Source organism: Betta splendens, chromosome 15, assembly GCF_900634795.4.
Source record: "Betta splendens chromosome 15, fBetSpl5.4, whole genome shotgun sequence".
NCBI classification, from domain to species: domain Eukaryota; kingdom Metazoa; phylum Chordata; class Actinopteri; order Anabantiformes; family Osphronemidae; genus Betta; species Betta splendens.
The window spans coordinates 16,259,433-16,277,468 of record NC_040895.2 but is presented as its reverse complement, the minus strand read 5'-3'; the positions used below and the strand labels follow the sequence as shown (position 1 = coordinate 16,277,468).

The 18,036-nt window shown below is 41.9% G+C and overlaps 3 protein-coding genes across 6 annotated transcripts; 1 reads left to right on the top strand and 2 right to left on the bottom strand.

Moving 5' to 3' along the window:
* Positions 1 to 112: 112 nt before the first annotated feature.
* ddx43 (DEAD (Asp-Glu-Ala-Asp) box polypeptide 43) lies at positions 113 to 10,512 on the top strand. The gene is made up of 16 exons (XM_029175647.3): positions 113 to 479; positions 732 to 787; positions 4,788 to 4,905; positions 5,344 to 5,511; positions 5,671 to 5,752; positions 6,085 to 6,244; positions 7,546 to 7,664; positions 7,795 to 7,905; positions 8,000 to 8,141; positions 8,822 to 8,922; positions 9,034 to 9,121; positions 9,241 to 9,368; positions 9,478 to 9,587; positions 9,673 to 9,811; positions 9,907 to 9,994; positions 10,074 to 10,512. The coding sequence occupies exons 1-16, from the start codon at positions 161 to 163 to the stop codon at positions 10,227 to 10,229; spliced, it is 2,085 nt and encodes a 694-aa protein (XP_029031480.1). The 5' UTR covers positions 113 to 160; the 3' UTR covers positions 10,230 to 10,512.
* cgasa (cyclic GMP-AMP synthase a) lies at positions 10,483 to 13,431 on the bottom strand. Of its 3 annotated transcripts, XM_029175649.3 has the most exons (5): positions 12,624 to 13,431; positions 12,329 to 12,539; positions 11,914 to 12,171; positions 11,553 to 11,652; positions 10,483 to 11,480 (listed from the first exon to the last, which is right to left on the bottom strand). In XM_029175649.3, the coding sequence occupies exons 1-5, from the start codon at positions 13,329 to 13,331 to the stop codon at positions 11,150 to 11,152; spliced, it is 1,608 nt and encodes a 535-aa protein (XP_029031482.1). In that variant the 5' UTR covers positions 13,332 to 13,431; the 3' UTR covers positions 10,483 to 11,149. The 3 variants fall into 3 exon arrangements, with proteins under 3 accessions (XP_029031482.1, XP_029031481.1, XP_055358369.1); XM_029175648.3 differs by having other exon boundaries at positions 12,329 to 13,431; XM_055502394.1 differs by having other exon boundaries at positions 11,341 to 11,476; positions 12,329 to 13,431.
* A 147-nt stretch (positions 13,432 to 13,578) lies between these two features.
* Positions 13,579 to 17,733, bottom strand: eef1a1a (eukaryotic translation elongation factor 1 alpha 1a). 2 transcript variants are annotated; one of them, XM_029175652.3, is made up of 8 exons: positions 17,565 to 17,733; positions 16,351 to 16,517; positions 16,017 to 16,196; positions 15,533 to 15,829; positions 15,209 to 15,359; positions 14,834 to 15,090; positions 14,492 to 14,726; positions 13,579 to 14,376 (listed from the first exon to the last, which is right to left on the bottom strand). In XM_029175652.3, the coding sequence occupies exons 2-8, from the start codon at positions 16,492 to 16,494 to the stop codon at positions 14,252 to 14,254; spliced, it is 1,389 nt and encodes a 462-aa protein (XP_029031485.1). In that variant the 5' UTR covers positions 16,495 to 16,517; positions 17,565 to 17,733; the 3' UTR covers positions 13,579 to 14,251. The 2 variants fall into 2 exon arrangements, with proteins under 2 accessions (XP_029031485.1, XP_029031486.1); XM_029175653.3 differs by lacking the exon at positions 17,565 to 17,733 and adding an exon at positions 16,875 to 17,537.
* Positions 17,734 to 18,036: the final 303 nt, after the last annotated feature.

Genomic DNA, 18,036 nt, shown 5'->3' with positions numbered 1-18,036 from the left:
GGCTTATGCTACCTTTTTGTGTAAATGAAGATTGTATGAGTTTCGACGGCCCTTGAACTCGTAAAAGTCGTTTTTTACACGTGTAATGATGAGATTTGTATATAGGCCGTGAAGGCAACATGATTGATTGACAGCTTGGTGGTGTTAGCTGCTCGCTAAAATGTCGGACTGGGAGGCCGATTATGACGAGGACGGCGTCGCCGTTGAGAAGCCCGCGAACGCGGCTCCGGCTCCGGCTCCGTGGCAGTCCCCGCAAAACGCATTTTACGGTGTGAAGGTTGGGACCAAGTTCGGCGCCGCCGGCGAGGTCGGCTTTTGGGGGGATGGTGGAGGACGCGGGCCCACGCCGAGAACGGATCAGTTCACCCGCAGAATTGAGCGCGGAGCTCCGAGACCGCGAGCTTTTATCGATGAGGGTATGAGGTCTTCCCCGTCCGTCACCATCACCGTCGACAATTCCCACATTGGACGGATTATAGGTACGTTGACGTTACGGTTTTCTGTTCATTGTCGCGTTTTTTTTATTAACGCAGCGTTCCAGTTGACCGTTAACTGTTGCTAGCTTAGCTGTTTATGCTAACCCGCCTGTAAGCGTCAGTTAGCTAACATTAGCCTCCTTTTAAATAAATTGTGATTTCTGTATATTCTGCGCCTGTATGTGAACAGGCCTTTGTTGCGAGAGAAAATACGTTTAGACAAGTCTTTCATTAAAAGTTTCAATTTTATTTAAGGTCGAGGAGGGTCCAAAATTCGTGAAATTGAAGAAAACAGTGGGGCAAGAATCAAGGCAAGTGTCCGTCAGACGCTCTGGTCACGTAGTTGGTAAAGTTCTCATTTGGACTTAATAACACAACACCTAAATACTGTCTCCAGTTTAATTGTTGAACACGTCAGACCAAATGATTACTGCGGTCAAGTGAGCCGTCGTTCGTTCATCCGTCGTTCAGCCAGCCGCGCTTCAGAAACGTCTTGCGCCCGTATTACGCGCTTTACAGCAGAGCACAAAACACGCTCGTCGCGACTTCCTCTTTTCATAGCGACACGTCTGGTCTGTTCAAAATATTGAAAAATACGAAACAAAATATTGCATATATAGAAAAACTGTAGCCTAATAAAGATCTTTATACTTTTACTGTAAAATTAAGCATTTATTAGTATTTAAAACTACCATGTCATACTGTGAAACTTTTATAATTAATAACTTAACTTTGGTGCATAGTTCCAGGCTCAGACCACTTTCCCCTTGTTCTACTAGTGATGTACTATCACCACACAAAGATCTGTATATTTTTACTGTATAGTTTTGGATTTATTAGTATTCAAAACTACCATGTCATACTGTAATACAGTCAACTTTGATCATTAATAACTTAACTTTGGTGCATAGTTCCAGGCTCAGACCACTTTCCCCTTGTTCTACTAGAGATGTACTATTACCCCACAAAGATCTGTATATTTTTACTGTATAGTTTTGGATTTATTAGTATTCAAAACTACCATGTCATACTGTAATACAGTCAACTTTGATCATTAATAACTTGACTTTGGTGCATAGTTCCAGGCTGAGACCACATTTCCCCTGATCTACTAGAGATGTACTATCACCCCACAAAGATCTGTGTACTTTTACTGTATAGTTTTGGATTTATTAGTATTCAAAACTACCAGTTCATACTGTAACTGTATAGGCCGTATAGTCAACTTTAATGATCAATAACTTGACTTTGGTGCATAGTTCCAGGCCCAGACCACTTTCCCTTTGTTCTACTAGAGGTGTACTATTACCCCACAAAGATCTGTATATTTTTACTGTATAGTTTTGGATTTATTAGTATTCAAAACTACCAAGTCATACTGTAACTGTATGGGCCGTATAGTCAACTTTAATGATCAATAACTTGACTTTGGTGCATAGTTCCAGGCTCAGACCACTTTCCCCTTGTTCTACTAGAAGTGTACTATCACCACACAAAGATTCGTGTATTTTTACTGTATATTTTAGGATTTATTAGTATTCAAAACTACCAGTTCATACTGTAACTGTATAGGCCGTATAGTCAACTTTAATGATCAATAACTTGACTTTGGTGCATAGTTCCAGGCCCAGACCACTTCCCCCTTGTTCTACTAGATGTGTACTATCACCCCACAAAAATTCATGTATTTTTACTGTATAGTTTAGGATTTAGCAGTACTTGAAAGTACTATGTCATACTGTAATACAGTCAACTTTGATAATCAATATCAAGATCTGTGTACTTTTACTGTATAGTTTAGGATTTTAGTAGTACCATGTTATGCTGAATATGGCCCTTACAGTCAAGCATAAAACCAATAAGTACTGCACTACAAACAGTGTAGTGTGTAACTTTCTTTTTTATTGTTTTAAGTCTGTATTGTGAAGAGAGAATAATTGCATTAAATCTAATCCTGAATATTTGGTTATATACATTTTGTATTTACATTTTAGTGTTCAAAACTAGATATTACAATGTGTAAGAACAGAGACGGCAATAACTTTGATAAAACAAACTTCAGACATGGGAAATGGTTTAATGAGAACAAATAACGATTTCGGTATCCATCCATTTTCAACCGCTTTTTCTTGGGGCGGGTCGCGGGGGCAACAGTCTAAGCAAACTCCAAACTTCCCTCTCTCCGGACACTTCCTCCAGTTCAGCCCAGCCCAGGACCTGTTTTTTCTTGGGAGACATTTAGCCCCCGACAACATAGCTCCTGGGGTCATTCAGGCACACAAACTCCTCCACCACGTTAATGTATGTTTCACACATAAATATTCAGTTTTTGACTGTTCCATGACTTTACATTAAACAATAAACATTTAGTTTCAATATTAAAAGTCACACTTTGGAGTCCTAACAGATGGTAATAAAAGGATTTAATGTGTGTGTGCTTAGCCTCACTCACAGTTTTTATATGAAAAGTGACATAATCTGGGCCTGGCATTATGCACTAAAGTCAAGTTATTCATCATCATAGTTGAATATAAGTCCCATAGAGTATTACAGTATGACCTGGAAGTTTTGAATACTAATAAATCCTAAACTATACAGTAAAAATACACAAATCTTTGTGTGGTGATAGTACACTTCTAGTAGAACAAAGGGAAAGTGGTCTGGGCCTGGAACTATGCACCAAAGTCAAGTTATTGATCATTAAAGTTGACTATACGGCCCATACAGTTACAGTATGACTTGGTAGTTTTGAATACTAATAAATCCAAAACTATACAGTAAAAATACAAGAATCTTTGTGTGGTGATAGTACACTTTTAGTAGAACAAAGGGAAAGTGGTCTGAGCCTGGAACTATGCACCAAAGTCAAGTTATTGATTATCAAAGTTGACTGTATTACAGTATGACATAGTACTTTCAAGTACTGCTAAATCCTAAACTATACAGTAAAAATACATGAATTTTTGTGGGGTGATAGTACACATCTAGTAGAACAAGGGGAAAGTGGTCTGAGCCTGGAGCTATGCACCAAAGTCAAGTTATTAATGATCAAAGTTGACTGTATTACAGTATGACATGGTAGTTTTGAATACTAATAAATCCAAAACTATACAGTAAAAATACAAGAATCCTTGTGTGGTGATAGTACACTTCTAGTAGAACAAAGGGAAAGTGGTCTGGGCCTGGAACTATGCACCAAAGTCAAGTTATTGATTATCAAAGTTGACTGTATTACAGTATGACATAGTACTTTCAAGTACTGCTAAATCCTAAACTATACAGTAAAAATACATGAATTCTTGTGGGGTGATAGTACACATCTAGTAGAACAAGGGGAAAGTGGTCTGAGCCTGGAACTATGCACCAAAGTCAAGTTATTAATGATCAAAGTTGACTGTATTACAGTATGACATGGTAGTTTTGAATACTAATAAATCCAAAACTATACAGTAAAATACACAAATCTTTGTGGGGTAATAGTACACCTCTAGTAGAACAAGGGGAAAGTGGTCTGAGCCTGGAACTATGCACCAAAGTCAAGTTATTGATCATTAAAGTTGACTATACGGCCCATACAGTTACAGTATGAACTGGTAGTTTTGAATACTAATAAATCCAAAACTATACAGTAAAAATACACAAATCTTTGTGTGGTGATAGTACACTTCTAGTAGATCAGGGGGAAAGTGGTCTGAGCCTGGAACTATGCACCAAAGTTAAGTTATTAATTATAAAAGTTTCACAGTATGACATGGTAGTTTTAAATACTAATAAATACTTAATTTTACAGTAAAAGTATACAGATCTTTATTAGGCGACAGTTTTTCTATATATGCAATATTTTGTTTCGTATTTTTCAATACTTTGAACAGACCAGACGTGTCGCTATGAAAAGAGAAAGTCGCGACGAGCGTGTTTTGTGCTCTGCTGTAAAGCGCGTAATACGGGCGCAAGACGTTTCTGAAGCGCGGCTGGCTGAACGACGGATGAACGAACGACGGCTCACTTGACCGCAGTCAAATGATTGCAGCTGTGACATGTGTGGTTTCAAATGGGCTGTGTTTTAACAGGTAAAATACTAGTTTTGTTGCATCTTAAATTTAGTTAAAATGACTATTTTCTTTTTCTTGCTGTAATAAGACTCAAGGTCGTTGTGTTGCTGCCCTTTAATGATGACAAAATTCCCCTTGAGTGTAAGCCTGCATGTGTCCCTGTGCTGGAATGGTCAGGGTGTACTTCACCCCCCCAATACACATTCATAGATCCTACCTGATGCAAAAAGCTGTTTAATGTTCTTTAATCTCCCCACAGATCAACAAGGGGGTCTATAAAGGCGAGGTTGCCATCTTTGGGTCCTCTGTTTCCCAGCAGAAAGCCCAGGAGATGATTAAAGACCTGGTTGCAAATGACAACTCCAGATTTCACAATGGTACTGGACCCCTGGCAGTTCAGTTCTCTAAGATCACTTGTACTGCATAAACCCTTTTGCAGTACAGTGGGTATCACCTTTCACCTTTTTTTTTAATTGTATAATATACAAAAATATTTGTAATTTGTTATACTTAGTTGACACTGCAGAAATTAATTTACTGAACCCCAATGCCACAATAGGAAAGGGTGAAGGCAGATACTGTAAGTATTGTATGTACAGTTTCATTTATGGATAAATGGGATTTTATCCAACGCAACTTTAGCAAATGAAAAAAACCTGTGTCACTGAGGGCAAGAAGCTCAATACCTGTTTAATTTAGACTTGGTGGGCTAGCCTATTTGGTGTTAGCTTGTGCTACTTGCTAATGTAATGTATGGTTAAAGCACTGTAATTTGTGGATAGAATTAGGTGTCAATACTGATTTTTATTTCTCAGCTCCTGGCAGAGGAAGAGACTGCGGAGGTGGAACAAATGAAAGAGACAAGAAGTCTGTGTGGTCTACTGCACAGTTACAGGCTGCGAATGTTGCCCCAGCCCATGCAACGATAGACTGGGACACAATCCGTGCAAACATGCATAATTATAAGGAGCTCAAGTGGAAAGGTGAGACAAGACACTATTTACTTCTATATTCAGTAGCTGGACTGGCAGTACATGCACCTAATGAAACTGCTGTCTCTTTTTTTCTTACTGGTTGATATTTTTTTGTTCATAAATGTAATATAAAAGAAGAATTGTAGTTTTTATTGTTACTTCCTTCAGACGTTCCACCAATGATAAAGAAGTTTTACATCGAGGCAGAGAGTGTATCCAAGCTCACAGTGGAGGAAGTCAGCAAGTGGCGGTAAATTTGTTTTTATGATTTTGATTGGTGGTTCTCAGTCTTCAGGGCTGCACATCAGAGTGCTGAAAATAATCCCAATGTGTATATTACAGGAGGCCAGAGTTATGTTGATCTGTTGCTTGAATCCTATTTGATGCCTGACTTCTGTAAACAAAGGGAAAATAAACAGCCATGTCAGCTTCATGTGTTCTGAGACACAATCACTTGGCCCAAATGTGATCTCCAAAACATAAACCACAGTTGCTTATACATAATCAAGCAAACAATGTGGTTTGCCGTGGACCATTCTGTGCTTTAAACCAGCTCTACCACATTATTTTTTGTGATCATAGCAAGGAAAATAACGATATCTTTGTGGATGACCTGAAAGAGGAAGGAGAGAAGCGCCCTGTTCCTAAACCCTGTCCCACCTTTTTGGAGGCGTTCGAACATTATCCTGACATTATGGAAAGCATCAAGCAAGTTGGCTTTTCTAAACCAACCCCCATCCAGGTACAATATGAATATGGCGCTAGTCAAATTCAGCATATCTATACAGACTGTTATTAAAGGCAACCTGGTCTTTGAGAAAATCCTAATGAGGAATAGAATTTATTTTTGACTAACATCTTTCTATAGGAAATAAGTTCATTACTGCCATTAATTAATAATTACTTTATTGTAGAATTTTGGAGTTGATTTCATGTGACTCTTTATATTTTGTTATGCTCAGTTGTTTTAGTATCTGGGAATCATGTTCATAATGTACAGACTCAAAGTTACCTGTACTGTTCCATACTGTTATCTTTGCTGCTATGGGTATTGCCAGTGACTTAGTTTACATACTTGGAAATACCCATATTATTGACTTCCCTTATGGAAAATATTCAGTTTTTTTTTTTTTTTTTAATAAATGTTTTGTTCTAGATGTCTTAAAAAACAGAAGTGAAGGGAATATTTCATAATACTATAGAACCAATGTTGGAAACAAAATGACAGGAATTCATAATATAGTACATACATCAAGGAATAAATTTGGTGATTTTTATTATGAATATTACTTAAAGGTGGTTGTTGTATCATGAGGACGTGTAGTAACTATGGTTACTACTTGACTTTAGTACCCCCACTATAGATCTGAATGATCAGTGGTCAATTATTTCTTTCAGTTCCAACTGCACTTTGGACTAATTCAGCCAATTCAACCTTTTTATGAACATGAGTAAAAAGCACATGGTTGGAAGGAGAAATGAAAGTGAAGCATTTCTCGGCTAATGTCAGTTTCATTTCTTAATGGAAAAAGTTGTAAAATCAACAGCTTGTACTTCCAGTTCTGCGATGAGCTTTCACTAACACAATAGCAGGATAGTGCTGTGCTGCACCCTGTGTGGGTGCACCTTTACCTATACTGTAATACTTGCTGGTGTGATACTGTAAGATGTCATTTACTGAACATGCATTCTGTACATTCTTCAGACTAGGTTGAGCTGGACTAGTGGTTTCACTCTGCCCTCCATTGAGTATATTAGATCATCCATGACTCAGGCAATGCATGGCAGTTTCGAGTTACAGTATTTTTCCTGTGTCATTCTTTAAAAGAAACAAGTGTATTTCTCAATATTAGTTTTAAATTCATTGTTACATTGATCCAGTTTTTCTTTAGCTAAAGAAGCTCATGCTTTAAGCTAATAACTCCTTTAGACTTCCTAAAGTTACAATTTGGCTTTTTTTTAAAACACTGTTGCCTGCTCTTAATGTATTAAGGCCATGATGATAATGGCTTTAGTCTTTTTATACATGTGTTTCTTGACCAGTCTCAGGCTTGGCCAGTGCTGCTGAGTGGGGAGGATCTCATAGCCATTGCTCAGACTGGAACAGGTAAAACCCTGGCATACCTGCTGCCAGGGTTTATCCACATGGACGGGCAGCCTATGTGAGTACAAGGCCTGTTTTTTTCACTCCAACATTGGTTTCTTGTACAGACTTGATGTTCTGGGAGATAACTTCTAATTTTCTTCTGCTTGTGCCTGTAAACCTCCTGTTTTTGTCTTTTTTTTCCTCAGTCCTAGAGCTGAGCGGGGTGGTCCAGGCATGTTGGTCTTGACTCCCACCAGAGAGCTGGCTCTGCAGATCGAAATGGAGTGCAACAAATATCGCTATAAAGGCTACAAAAGGTGTAGAAGTTGTATACATCATAAACCTTTAAATGATATTAGAACTACTAATTTTCAAAGCTGCAACATGGCTATTTTTTCCACTTTCTCTCAGTATCTGCATCTATGGTGGAGGAGACAGGAGGGGCCAGATCAACTTGGTGAAGCAAGGCGTGGACATAGTGATTGCTACACCTGGCCGACTCAATGACCTGCAGATGAACGATCTCCTCAATCTTCGATCCATCACCTACTTGGTGAGCTGTACATCACGAACAAATGGAACTTTTCAATTTTTCTAATTTGAATTCTTAAAGGTCCCAGCACATACACACCTACTTTTGCATTAATATCACTCGTTCATTGGCTCATTTTAACACGTTCCAGGTGTGTTAGAAGTCCACTCGATACTTTTATAATTATATTTTCGATGTTTAGCAAAACCCATCCAAGAACAATTTGTGTTGTAGTTCAATTACTGCCTACGTTGACTGTAAAAAGGCCATTTCTACTGTAGATCCACTTGTGGTCCTACCCAGTCAAACGCAGAATACCAAAACGGAATTTCCGACGCACACAATTGTGCACAGCACTTGTCTATCAGACAGCAACGTGCTTCAGCGACGCACAGATCTGACCTGTGACCCCTATGACCGTCATACGTGCCTCTGCAAAGAGGGTTTGCGATCAACTTGATGTGCGACAGCCAAACAACCTTTTTCACCAGAGGGCTGGAAACCCAAACCTTAAGGCGGGCAGTGTGGACGACCTACAGGTCTTTTTGGAATGAAAAGTTACAGACCCCTTTGAGACCAGTCTTCCATAGCATGAAAAGCAGTGAAAGTAGTCTCCTTAAAATGTCAGTGATTCTATAAGTCTTAAACAAATGTAACATCTTTTTGGATTTAATGTGTTTATTTATTGTGATTGGGGAAAGGTTCTTGACGAGGCTGACCGCATGCTTGATATGGGCTTTGAACCCCAGATTATGAAGATTCTCATTGATATTCGCCCAGATCGTCAAACTGTCATGACCAGGTACAGCTTTTTATTAAATGTTATATAGAAATTTTATTAACTTGTATTCACAGCAATCAAATTAGGTTAATTATTAATTACCCATTAACATTGTAAGCGTGCATGTTTCAGCGCTACGTGGCCCCCTGGGGTGAGACGATTGTCTAAATCCTACCTGAAGGATCCAATGATGGTTTATGTGGGGACCCTGGACTTGATGGTAAGTGGTTTGTCTTTGACACTGGTGATTTTGAAAGCATGTTTCTGATGTGTTTTGTGTGTCTGTGTGTTATATGTATATAAAATAAAAATGCTGAATTGTTTACACTCATGTCTTAGGCTGTTAACACAGTGCAGCAAAAGGTGCTGTTTGTCCACGAAGAAGAGAAAAAGTCCTACGTGTTTGACTTCATCAGAAACATGCTCCCTGAGGATAAAGTGATCGTCTTTGTCGGCAAAAAGCTTGTGTGAGTGGGTGGTTAGTCACAAACATAGGGCTTCCAGTGAAGCGTAAGATGTTTTTTAGCAAATACCCACAGGGAAGTCGGAAAGATTCTTGTGTTTGTGTGTTATCAGAGCTGATGACCTGTCCAGTGACATGTGTCTGCAGGGCTTGGCTGTGCAAAGTCTCCATGGTGGTCATGAGCAGTGTGACCGTGAAGTAGCTCTTAAAGACTTTAAGGACAGTATGTAAAAACAACTTGCCTTTTCAAAATAAGCCTTTTCCTCTTCTAATGCGTGAAATAAAAACGTTGCCGTGATAATTTCCAGGTCGAGTTCGTATCCTGGTTGCCACAGATCTGGCATCTCGAGGGTTGGATGTCCATGATGTCACACATGTCTTTAACTATGACTTCCCACGTAACATTGAGGAGTATGTTCATCGCGTGGGCCGCACTGGCCGAGCAGGGTGAGGGTTTGTGCTTGAATGACCTCACCTTCTCCTCGGGTAACTTTAAGGGTGTTTTTCTGTTTTTAGCTTGTTGTGATTTATTTCTGATTCAGACGTTCAGGTGCTGCTGTTACACTAATAACGAGGGAAAACTGGAGGATGGCCCCTGAACTGATTCCCATCTTGGAGCGATCAGGACAAGTTAGTTCACAGATTGTTTATCAAGTTATTACTTTCAAATGAATTAAAAATCACTGCTGTCTGATTTATTTTATTGCAGGAGGTCCCAGTAGAGCTAATACTGATGGCTGAGAGATATGAAAAGCATAAAAGAGAGAAGGAACTGAGCAATCCGAGGGGCGGATATGGGCAAGGAGGGAGAAGAAGTGGTGGTGAAAGAGGAGGCAGGGATCGAGGCCAGAACTGGGGCTTCTGATCAGAGTCTTTAAGTGTCCAACGTTTCTATCGAATTCATATTTCAGAGTTTGTAAAACAATAACTGAATTTCAAGAGCGGTGTTTATTTAATCTGGCATTATTTATAGTATTTTGGCTCATACACTTGCAGTATGAACCCTGAATCAAACACCCTACTGTTACATCTTTTACTGTTTTCTTTTTTTTATTAGTCGATTGCAGCGATGTTCTGTATCACTTTGAGCATTTTGTTATATAACCATTGCCAGATAATTGGTTTAATAAATCTTTATTACAGAGAAATTACATCCATGGTTTATTGGCTCAGTGTCTACCATATTATATGGTAATAATGGCGTGTTAACCATGATGGGAATCTGACCAGATGGCCAAATAACAAAAAAAACATTTTCCACTGGATGTAATTCAGGACCAAGAGCCTGACCAGGTAGATTTGTGTAGATTTATTCTGCTGATCATGTAAGAGAACCACAAAATTCTGTATGTTTTGCACAATCATCACATCTATCGCCTCTTTTCCACCACTGTTGCACTGTAAAGCATGATTGTCTATAAAAATCCAAAAAGTAGCAGCTGAATATATAGTAAGGTGCTCTCCTTTTTTTTTTTCGTCAGGTGGGATTCATTGGTTCTCTGTTCTGTATGGATCAATATTGCCTCAGGTAAGAAGCTGCTTCAAGGTCTTTTAATGAAGAGAGTTTCTTTTATTTTTGGCTGAATTGACTATAAACTCTCTGTATAATCCAGAGTACGGTTCTACAAAGAGTTTATAGTATAATTAGTGTCAGCCTGACTTGTACAGCAAATATACAACAACACATGTACGTGCCTTCAGTACAAATTATACAAATGATACATTTGTGAGAAATCATTCTTTTAATGTTAAAGTATTATTTGATGGGAGGCTCATAATTAAATGTTACTTGAAAATAGAAAAGCAATTGTCACGCTCCTCCCTAATACGACTAGCAAGAGTATTGCGCTTTTTCTGGTCAATGCCAGAGAACAGGTTCTGACTTGGAATGAAGAAGTTGGGGAGGTGACCCTCCTCCAGGTAGGTTATAAAGTTCTCCAAGAGCAGATTGAAACAGTGGCTCAGACTGGCGACACTCCAGTCGCTGTCTTCAGTTCTAGAACAGCAGGCATGTAGCAGGGTGGTCTTGACGTGGTAGGAGCAGAACTTGTCTAACGTTGAGTCTGTTTCCTTGAGCAGACTGAGGAGGTGCTTTAGGAGCTTCAGACAGTTCTTCCTGTTGATAAGGAGAGAGAAGCACTATGTTAGTAAGTTATGTTGTCACGTAAGGAGATTGTTCAAGTCTAACCTGCAGCAGCGTTCGCCATCTTTTTCACAGCATGTCTTCTGTTTTCCATGATTGTTTAAAATGGCCTTCTCTATATGAGAGAATGAAACCCGCCAAGCATCTGTTGTAGAAAACACAATGGGCAGGTTAACATTGAGCTTAGCTTAGTGCTAGATGCACAGTCTAGTGAAATCCTTCAAGAAACTAAGAACTTTGAAGAGGACATCAGCTTCTCTTAATTCTATTAAGATGCTAGTGGGAGTGTTTTGCTTCTGATCTGAGGTAGTTCACAATCACAAGGAGTGTTCATTAAGTTACACACACTGTCATCTCTTTATCAAATATCACTGTAACATGAAGACGATGTGTTTTAGTTGTGTACCTTTGGTAAGTACTCCATTCCACGCATCTGTTCCCTTGCCTTCGTATTTTGGGACGAGATAATATGGCTTTCGCTTGTAGTCTTGCTTTACTTTACTCCCCAACCAGGCCTCGATTTTAAGTCCTTCTTTAGTGAAATCTGGCCAACTTGATTGAACCATAAGACAGAGGACAAAGTCCAGTGAAATGGTTACTGCATGTACGTTGGTGGTGAGGGTCACTGCAGGGCAGCCTTTCTTCTTTTTAGTCAAAGTCCATTCTGAAAATAAAAACCAAATCACCATTTAGTATCAGTTTCTCCCTAATCTGTTTTATATTGAATATTAAACTAGTTCCACATAAGGCAGGGGAGTTTGTAGCCACTGTGGTGCTACACATCTTTCCATTGCCAAGCAGTTCATGTTTATTTTGTTCACCTTCCAGTGGCTTGATGCATTTTTTCACCTCTTCCCTGAATTCCACAAGCATCTTATCGGCAGATAAAATGTCGTCTTCCTGGAACTTCAGCAGAGGGCTGCCACGTTTTAATGAGACACTGTAAAAGGCATCATTCTTTGGAAATGGTTTAACCATCGCTCGGTCCACACAAATAGGCACCATCACATCGAACTCATCAGGATTCGAAATCTGCTTTCCAAAACAAACGATACAATGTGATACACGAGTCAGCAATTCTATTATGTTCTTCTGTCCAGGACTAAACAGACTCACCTTCAGGTGTTCATAGTAACTTCCGGTACCTAGTGGTTCTTCTACATCTTTGAAGAACTGACTATTCTTTTTTAAGTGTGTGATGATTTTCTTTTTGATTGCATTGATGGCTTCTGCTGCATTTGATCTGTCTTTAGTCTTAATCTTCAGTTTTTCCAGCGTTTTGTTAAGGACAAGGTCCACTGCAGCGCCGCTGTCGCGTCTTTCTTGGGTCTCTGGCTGTAAATGGGTTGTGTCCTCTGTGGGTTTGATTTTTTCATTGCAGGTTCTTGTGCTCTTGATGGAGTCCTTCTTGGTCTCCTTTCGCTGAGCGCATTCTGGTGATTTTGTGACGTCACCACTTGTCTTGGCTTTAGGCGTCTGTACAGGATCCTTTGCGGTGCCCAGAAGCGTCTTTGACTGCATCTCCTCCGCTGCTCTCCAGCATGCAGAAGCTTTTTTGCTGCCATCAGGAGTCTGTTGTAACTTGTTGATGTCGGTGAGACTTTTGGCTGTTGTTTTTTTTGGCGGGTTCTTCTCCTTTGAACGCGTCATCTCTTTCTGCTTGCTGTCCTTTAGTTCTTCATCTTTCTTTGGTTTAGTTTTACACTTCTCTTCTGCCTGATGTCGTGGCACAGTTACTGGTTGAATTCCTTTTTCTTTCGTTTTGCTCTTACTACATTTATTCTCTGGACTCTGTGCCTTACGCGGTCTCCCTCTACCAGTCATTGTGGTTACTGTAAAAGCAAGAAATTTGCTTCTCTAAAATACCTTCAGGGCACTTCCGTCTGTGCGAACAGAGAGTTGGAACACGCCCTTTAAAAACGACGTATATAGGCTTCAAGGGGTGAGGTTTAGTATGCTGATATATTTCCTTTTCCAACAGCCACACCTTGTGGAGAACATTTGTATTGAGGGTTGCCTCACTTTGCGTCATTCATTCAAAAACAGTCCAGTGAACAACCACAGAGCAACATTTTGGTTGAAACATGTTTAATGCTGCAAAAGGCTCATGCCATGTTACATTAAGGTGCTGTAGCTTTATGTTAATTTAAACTTCCCCAGTGCAAGTGCAAAGTTAGCAGAATGTCAATCAAAGTGCTTTAAGAAACATGTGGTCTACCCCGAGTCCCTCAAAGGACAATTTGGACCATTTGTTTTAAGTGCTGTTTAAAGCTTAGACACAGTAAATCACTACGCTCTACGAATCTATTACTTAAAAGACCGTACTTTGACCCTTTTACCATAGAGTCAAACAGAGCATCGTGTAGTTGCAAACAAACACTAAAAGCAAGACAAGAACAGTGTAACAAGACCAGCAGCTGCACTCCAGAAATGAAGTTACATATAGTTGTTCTGTGTTCTCAGCATCACACCAAGGTATTGCCACAAACCTAGTCAGCAGTGCACATTTAAAACGGTTTGATATTACATTGTACAGAATGATAATCTAACCCATGAAATGAGTCCTGAGTGCTGCCTCAAGGACCAAGATCTAAATGTTGTTCTTTCCTTCGAATGCTCTTGCGATGCATCGTGATGATTAACCAGTCTTTGATTATTAGGTTGAAGCAGCCAATTGTAGGATGGAGTTGGGTGATGGATGTCCTGCCCTGGGAGACCTTGGGGTCGGCAGTGTAGCACAACATTCATTTGTTCCTCTGGGCCTTCTGGGCTGACTTGGTAATCTTCCCAGTGGTGGAGACCTTCTTCTCCACGCCTTTAATCACACCAACAGCCACAGTCTGACGCATGTCACGCACAGCAAAGCGACCTGCAGCGTGAGGAGACAGAACGGGGGAAAAGCTTTTAGGTGATGTTTCATCCAGCGCTTCCTTAAGCTTTCATTCCGGCTTTAATTGAAGCCAAACCTCCACATCGGATCTTACCCAGCGGGGGGTACTCAGAGAAGCTCTCTACACACATCGGCTTGCCAGGAATCATATCGACAATAGCAGCATCTCCAGACTTCAGGGCTTTTGGATTATCCTCCAGCTTTTTGCCAGAGCGACGATCAATCTTTTCCTTGAGCTCAGCAAACTTGCAGGCGATGTGAGCAGTGTGACAGTCGAGCACAGGGGCATACCCAGCACTGATCTGTCCTGGGTGGTTAAGAATGATCACCTGCGAAGCAAACAGAACAGGGACGGCGTGAAAACTTTTCTTTTCCTGCTTTCCTGCTGTTCTTGGTCATAGATTTGTTTGTTTGCTTCTTCCTTTGCCATCGTTACCTGAGCGGTGAAGTTGGCAGCTTCCTGTGGCGGGTCGTTCTTGCTGTCGCCGGCCACATTGCCCCGGCGAATGTCTTTGACGGACACGTTCTTGACATTGAAGCCCACATTGTCGCCGGGGAGGGCCTCAGTCAGCGCCTCGTGGTGCATCTCCACAGACTTCACCTCGGTGGTTACGTTGACGGGGGCAAAGGTCACCACCATGCCAGGCTTCAGTATGCCCGTCTCCACGCGGCCCACGGGCACGGTTCCAATGCCTGGGAGAGAGTTATTCCAGCTATTGAGCCATGTCGTCAGGTGAGTATTGCTTCATAAGACATGTTCAGAGAACATTTGCACAGTTTGTACATATTGTCTGTCCTAGTCATTACATGCCTCCTATCTTATAGACGTCCTGCAGGGGCAGACGCAGTGGTTTGTCTGTTGGACGGGTGGGGGGCTGGATAGCATCCAGAGCCTCTAGTAAAGTCGTCCCTGATGCATTGCCTTCTTTCCTATTGATCTTCCACCCCTTAAACCATGTCATCTAAAGAAAAGACATTTATACAGTTGTTGGGATCCTAGAAGAGTCACTGTTTGTTGCAGTTCATTGTTGGAAAACTAGTTTTAAACTTGACCTAACTTAAACTGACATAACTGACTAACATTGTTGCTGTCGTTGCAGCCTTTTGGACATCTGTATTGTTATGTGCTACTTACATTGGGACTGGGCTCAAGCATGTTGTCTCCATTCCAGCCTGAAATGGGAACGAAGGCGACGGTGTCTGGGTTGTAGCCGATCTTCTTAATGTAGGTGCTCACTTCTTTCACGATTTCCTCGTAGCGTTTCTGGCTATAGTTGGGCTCCGTGGAGTCCATCTTGTTGACGCCCACAATGAGCTGCTTCACCCCCAGAGTGTAGGCCAGCAGGGCGTGCTCACGGGTCTGGCCATTCTTAGAAATACCTGCCTCGAACTCTCCCACGCCAGCTGCCACGATCAGCACAGCGCAATCTGCCTGGAGAAACAGAGGATGCGTCGGCTCAAAGCAGTAGCTCTGGTTTTAGGAGTGAGGAACGTTCTGAGAGGTCAAAGTTCGATCTCTATTCTTAAGGGATATTTACTCAGAGGCCTTAAAAGGATTTAACAGCTCTACCCCACAGCAGGGAGTGCTTCTAGGATGTTTGACCGCTCGTGTTACACACCTGTGAGGTCCCAGTGATCATGTTCTTGATGAAGTCCCTGTGACCCGGAGCATCGATGATGGTCACGTAGTACTTGCTGGTTTCAAACTTCCACAGTGAGATGTCGATGGTAATGCCGCGCTCCCTCTCTGCCTTCAGCTTGTCCAGCACCCACGCATACTTGAACGATCCTTTTCCCATCTAGGATGGATGTTGTGTTTAGCTGTGACATGCAGCATAATCTAAACAGACTCTACGATTTTGCCCTTTGTGTTTGTTAGCGTAGCTTATGGTTTATACAGTATGTGAGGATCCTTATCGTGATGACAAATGATTAAAGGAGGCATCTTCTTACCTCGGCAGCTTCCTTTTCAAACTTCTCAATGGTTCTTTTGTCGATGCCCCCACACTTGTAGATGAGGTGGCCGGTGGTGGTGGACTTGCCTGAGTCCACGTGGCCAATCACCACAATATTAATGTGCAGTTTCTCTTTTCCCATGGTGGCTGAGATCAGGACACGGTCTGTCGATGAAGCCAGGGTTTAAAGAAAGAAACATTCATTGTTATGATCTGTTTTATGAGAATCTTAAGGATTTTTAAGGAGGTAAAACTGTGTTCATTAGTGTGAATGAATGGGTTCTGCAGCTGGAAAGTAAATATGTAGACACCACTGCTGCTGCCTTCACACCTGACAGAGGTAAACAAGACTGGCCGCTGTAGTTCTTTGATTAGTTGTTCTTGTCATGGATGCCTCAAAGTGACATGTCTGAAATGCTCTGGGTGTTTTCCTGAGTTTGTGGCATCAACTGAACTGCGCCAGACACACATTCCTCAGCCCCTCCTCCATCCACCCATCCACACCCCTGCTGCCCTCCTCACATCCAGCCTGCTCTCATGTCATCGCTGCTCCACTGTGTCGCTGACACATCACAACCCGTCCTCCTTTCCTCAGAGCCACTAGAGCCTCATTTCAAGGTAGAATCCTCCATTTTGTCAGGTTGTGTCCACAGCCAGCGTCGCAGCCATTTCTCATGCATTGTTCGGCGCATTGCACATAGGTGCATGCGGAGTAAACAGGGTTAAATGAACGGGTGCACTTTTATGTAAATACTGCAGATCGGAGGCGAACTAAAGTAGAATCGGTCTGATTGTAGACTGCGTCAGGCTGACGGTCAGTAGCTTAATCCGACTGTAACATGAATCCCTACAGACGGGTCGTCCAGGTGAACTCGGTGCCAGCGCGAGCGGCCATTTACATGCGCGCATTTAACTCGCGCAACGTCACGACGGCTGCCGCAGTGCGCCTTTTAACGCACTGAAGGTGCCGCAGACATTAGCGCGCATTCTGCGCCAAATCCCGCGTCTGAAGAATTCCCCAGGAGCGTCACTCGTCCCGTGTTCTATCGTCCGGCGCCTGCACGCGCATCCGCCACCGGCCGCTTCTCTGCATCACAACAGTCGTTGCCTTTGCGCTGCCTGGAAACCGAGCCGCTGAGGGAACGCTTTCCTGAGTAGCATCAGATTAAAGGGAAAAGGGCGTTTATGCCTCGTTCCGTGCCTGTGTCGTACCTGAGCGATGGCCGGTGCCGGGTTGGCTGCAGGACAGGAGAAGCCGAGGAGACGCTCATCCGGTTACTGCGCACGGGACAGGCGGGGGGATTGCGTAATTGCGCGCACCCGCGGCAGCGCAGCATCGCAACGGGAGGCGAGGAGAAGTTACCGTAAACACGCCGGTCGTGGGTCGTGGCATCACTCGTCGGGTGAACGTGCTTTCACGCAAAATATAGTGATCAGCTTCGAAACGCGTCTAGTCCGTAATTTATAAATGACATCACAAGGTCAAGATCAGAAAGGTCGCTTTCAGAGTATTCTTGTTCTTGGGAATCATACACTGAGGAACTGTAATATTTTAACCAACTGTATTAACTGGAGTTTTTTTATATACGGCCCCATTTGAATCTGTTTGTACTCGTGGTAGAACAAATTAAACTCTGCGGCTTCCGCCACGCGCCGCAGGTAGATTAAAAGTGAACCCGGCGCC

Coding starts and splice junctions, on each gene's coding strand:
- cgasa (XM_029175648.3), bottom strand. CDS start 13,331: ATGACTGGTAGAGGGAGACCGCGTAAGGCACAGAGTCCAGAGAATAAA. Junction 12,172..12,328: donor ATGCATCAAGCCACTGGAAG/GTGAACAAAATA, acceptor TTTTATTTTCAG/AATGGACTTTGACTAAAAAG. Junction 11,481..11,552: donor GATGGCGAACGCTGCTGCAG/GTTAGACTTGAA, acceptor CCTTATCAACAG/GAAGAACTGTCTGAAGCTCC.
- eef1a1a (XM_029175652.3), bottom strand. CDS start 16,494: ATGGGAAAAGAGAAACTGCACATTAATATTGTGGTGATTGGCCACGTG. Junction 15,830..16,016: donor TGATCACTGGGACCTCACAG/GTGTGTAACACG, acceptor CTGTTTCTCCAG/GCAGATTGCGCTGTGCTGAT. Junction 14,727..14,833: donor CTGCCAACTTCACCGCTCAG/GTAACGATGGCA, acceptor TTTGCTTCGCAG/GTGATCATTCTTAACCACCC.
- ddx43 (XM_029175647.3), top strand. CDS start 161: ATGTCGGACTGGGAGGCCGATTATGACGAGGACGGCGTCGCCGTTGAG. Junction 7,906..7,999: donor CGCTATAAAGGCTACAAAAG/GTGTAGAAGTTG, acceptor ACTTTCTCTCAG/TATCTGCATCTATGGTGGAG. Junction 9,812..9,906: donor GGCCGCACTGGCCGAGCAGG/GTGAGGGTTTGT, acceptor TTTCTGATTCAG/ACGTTCAGGTGCTGCTGTTA.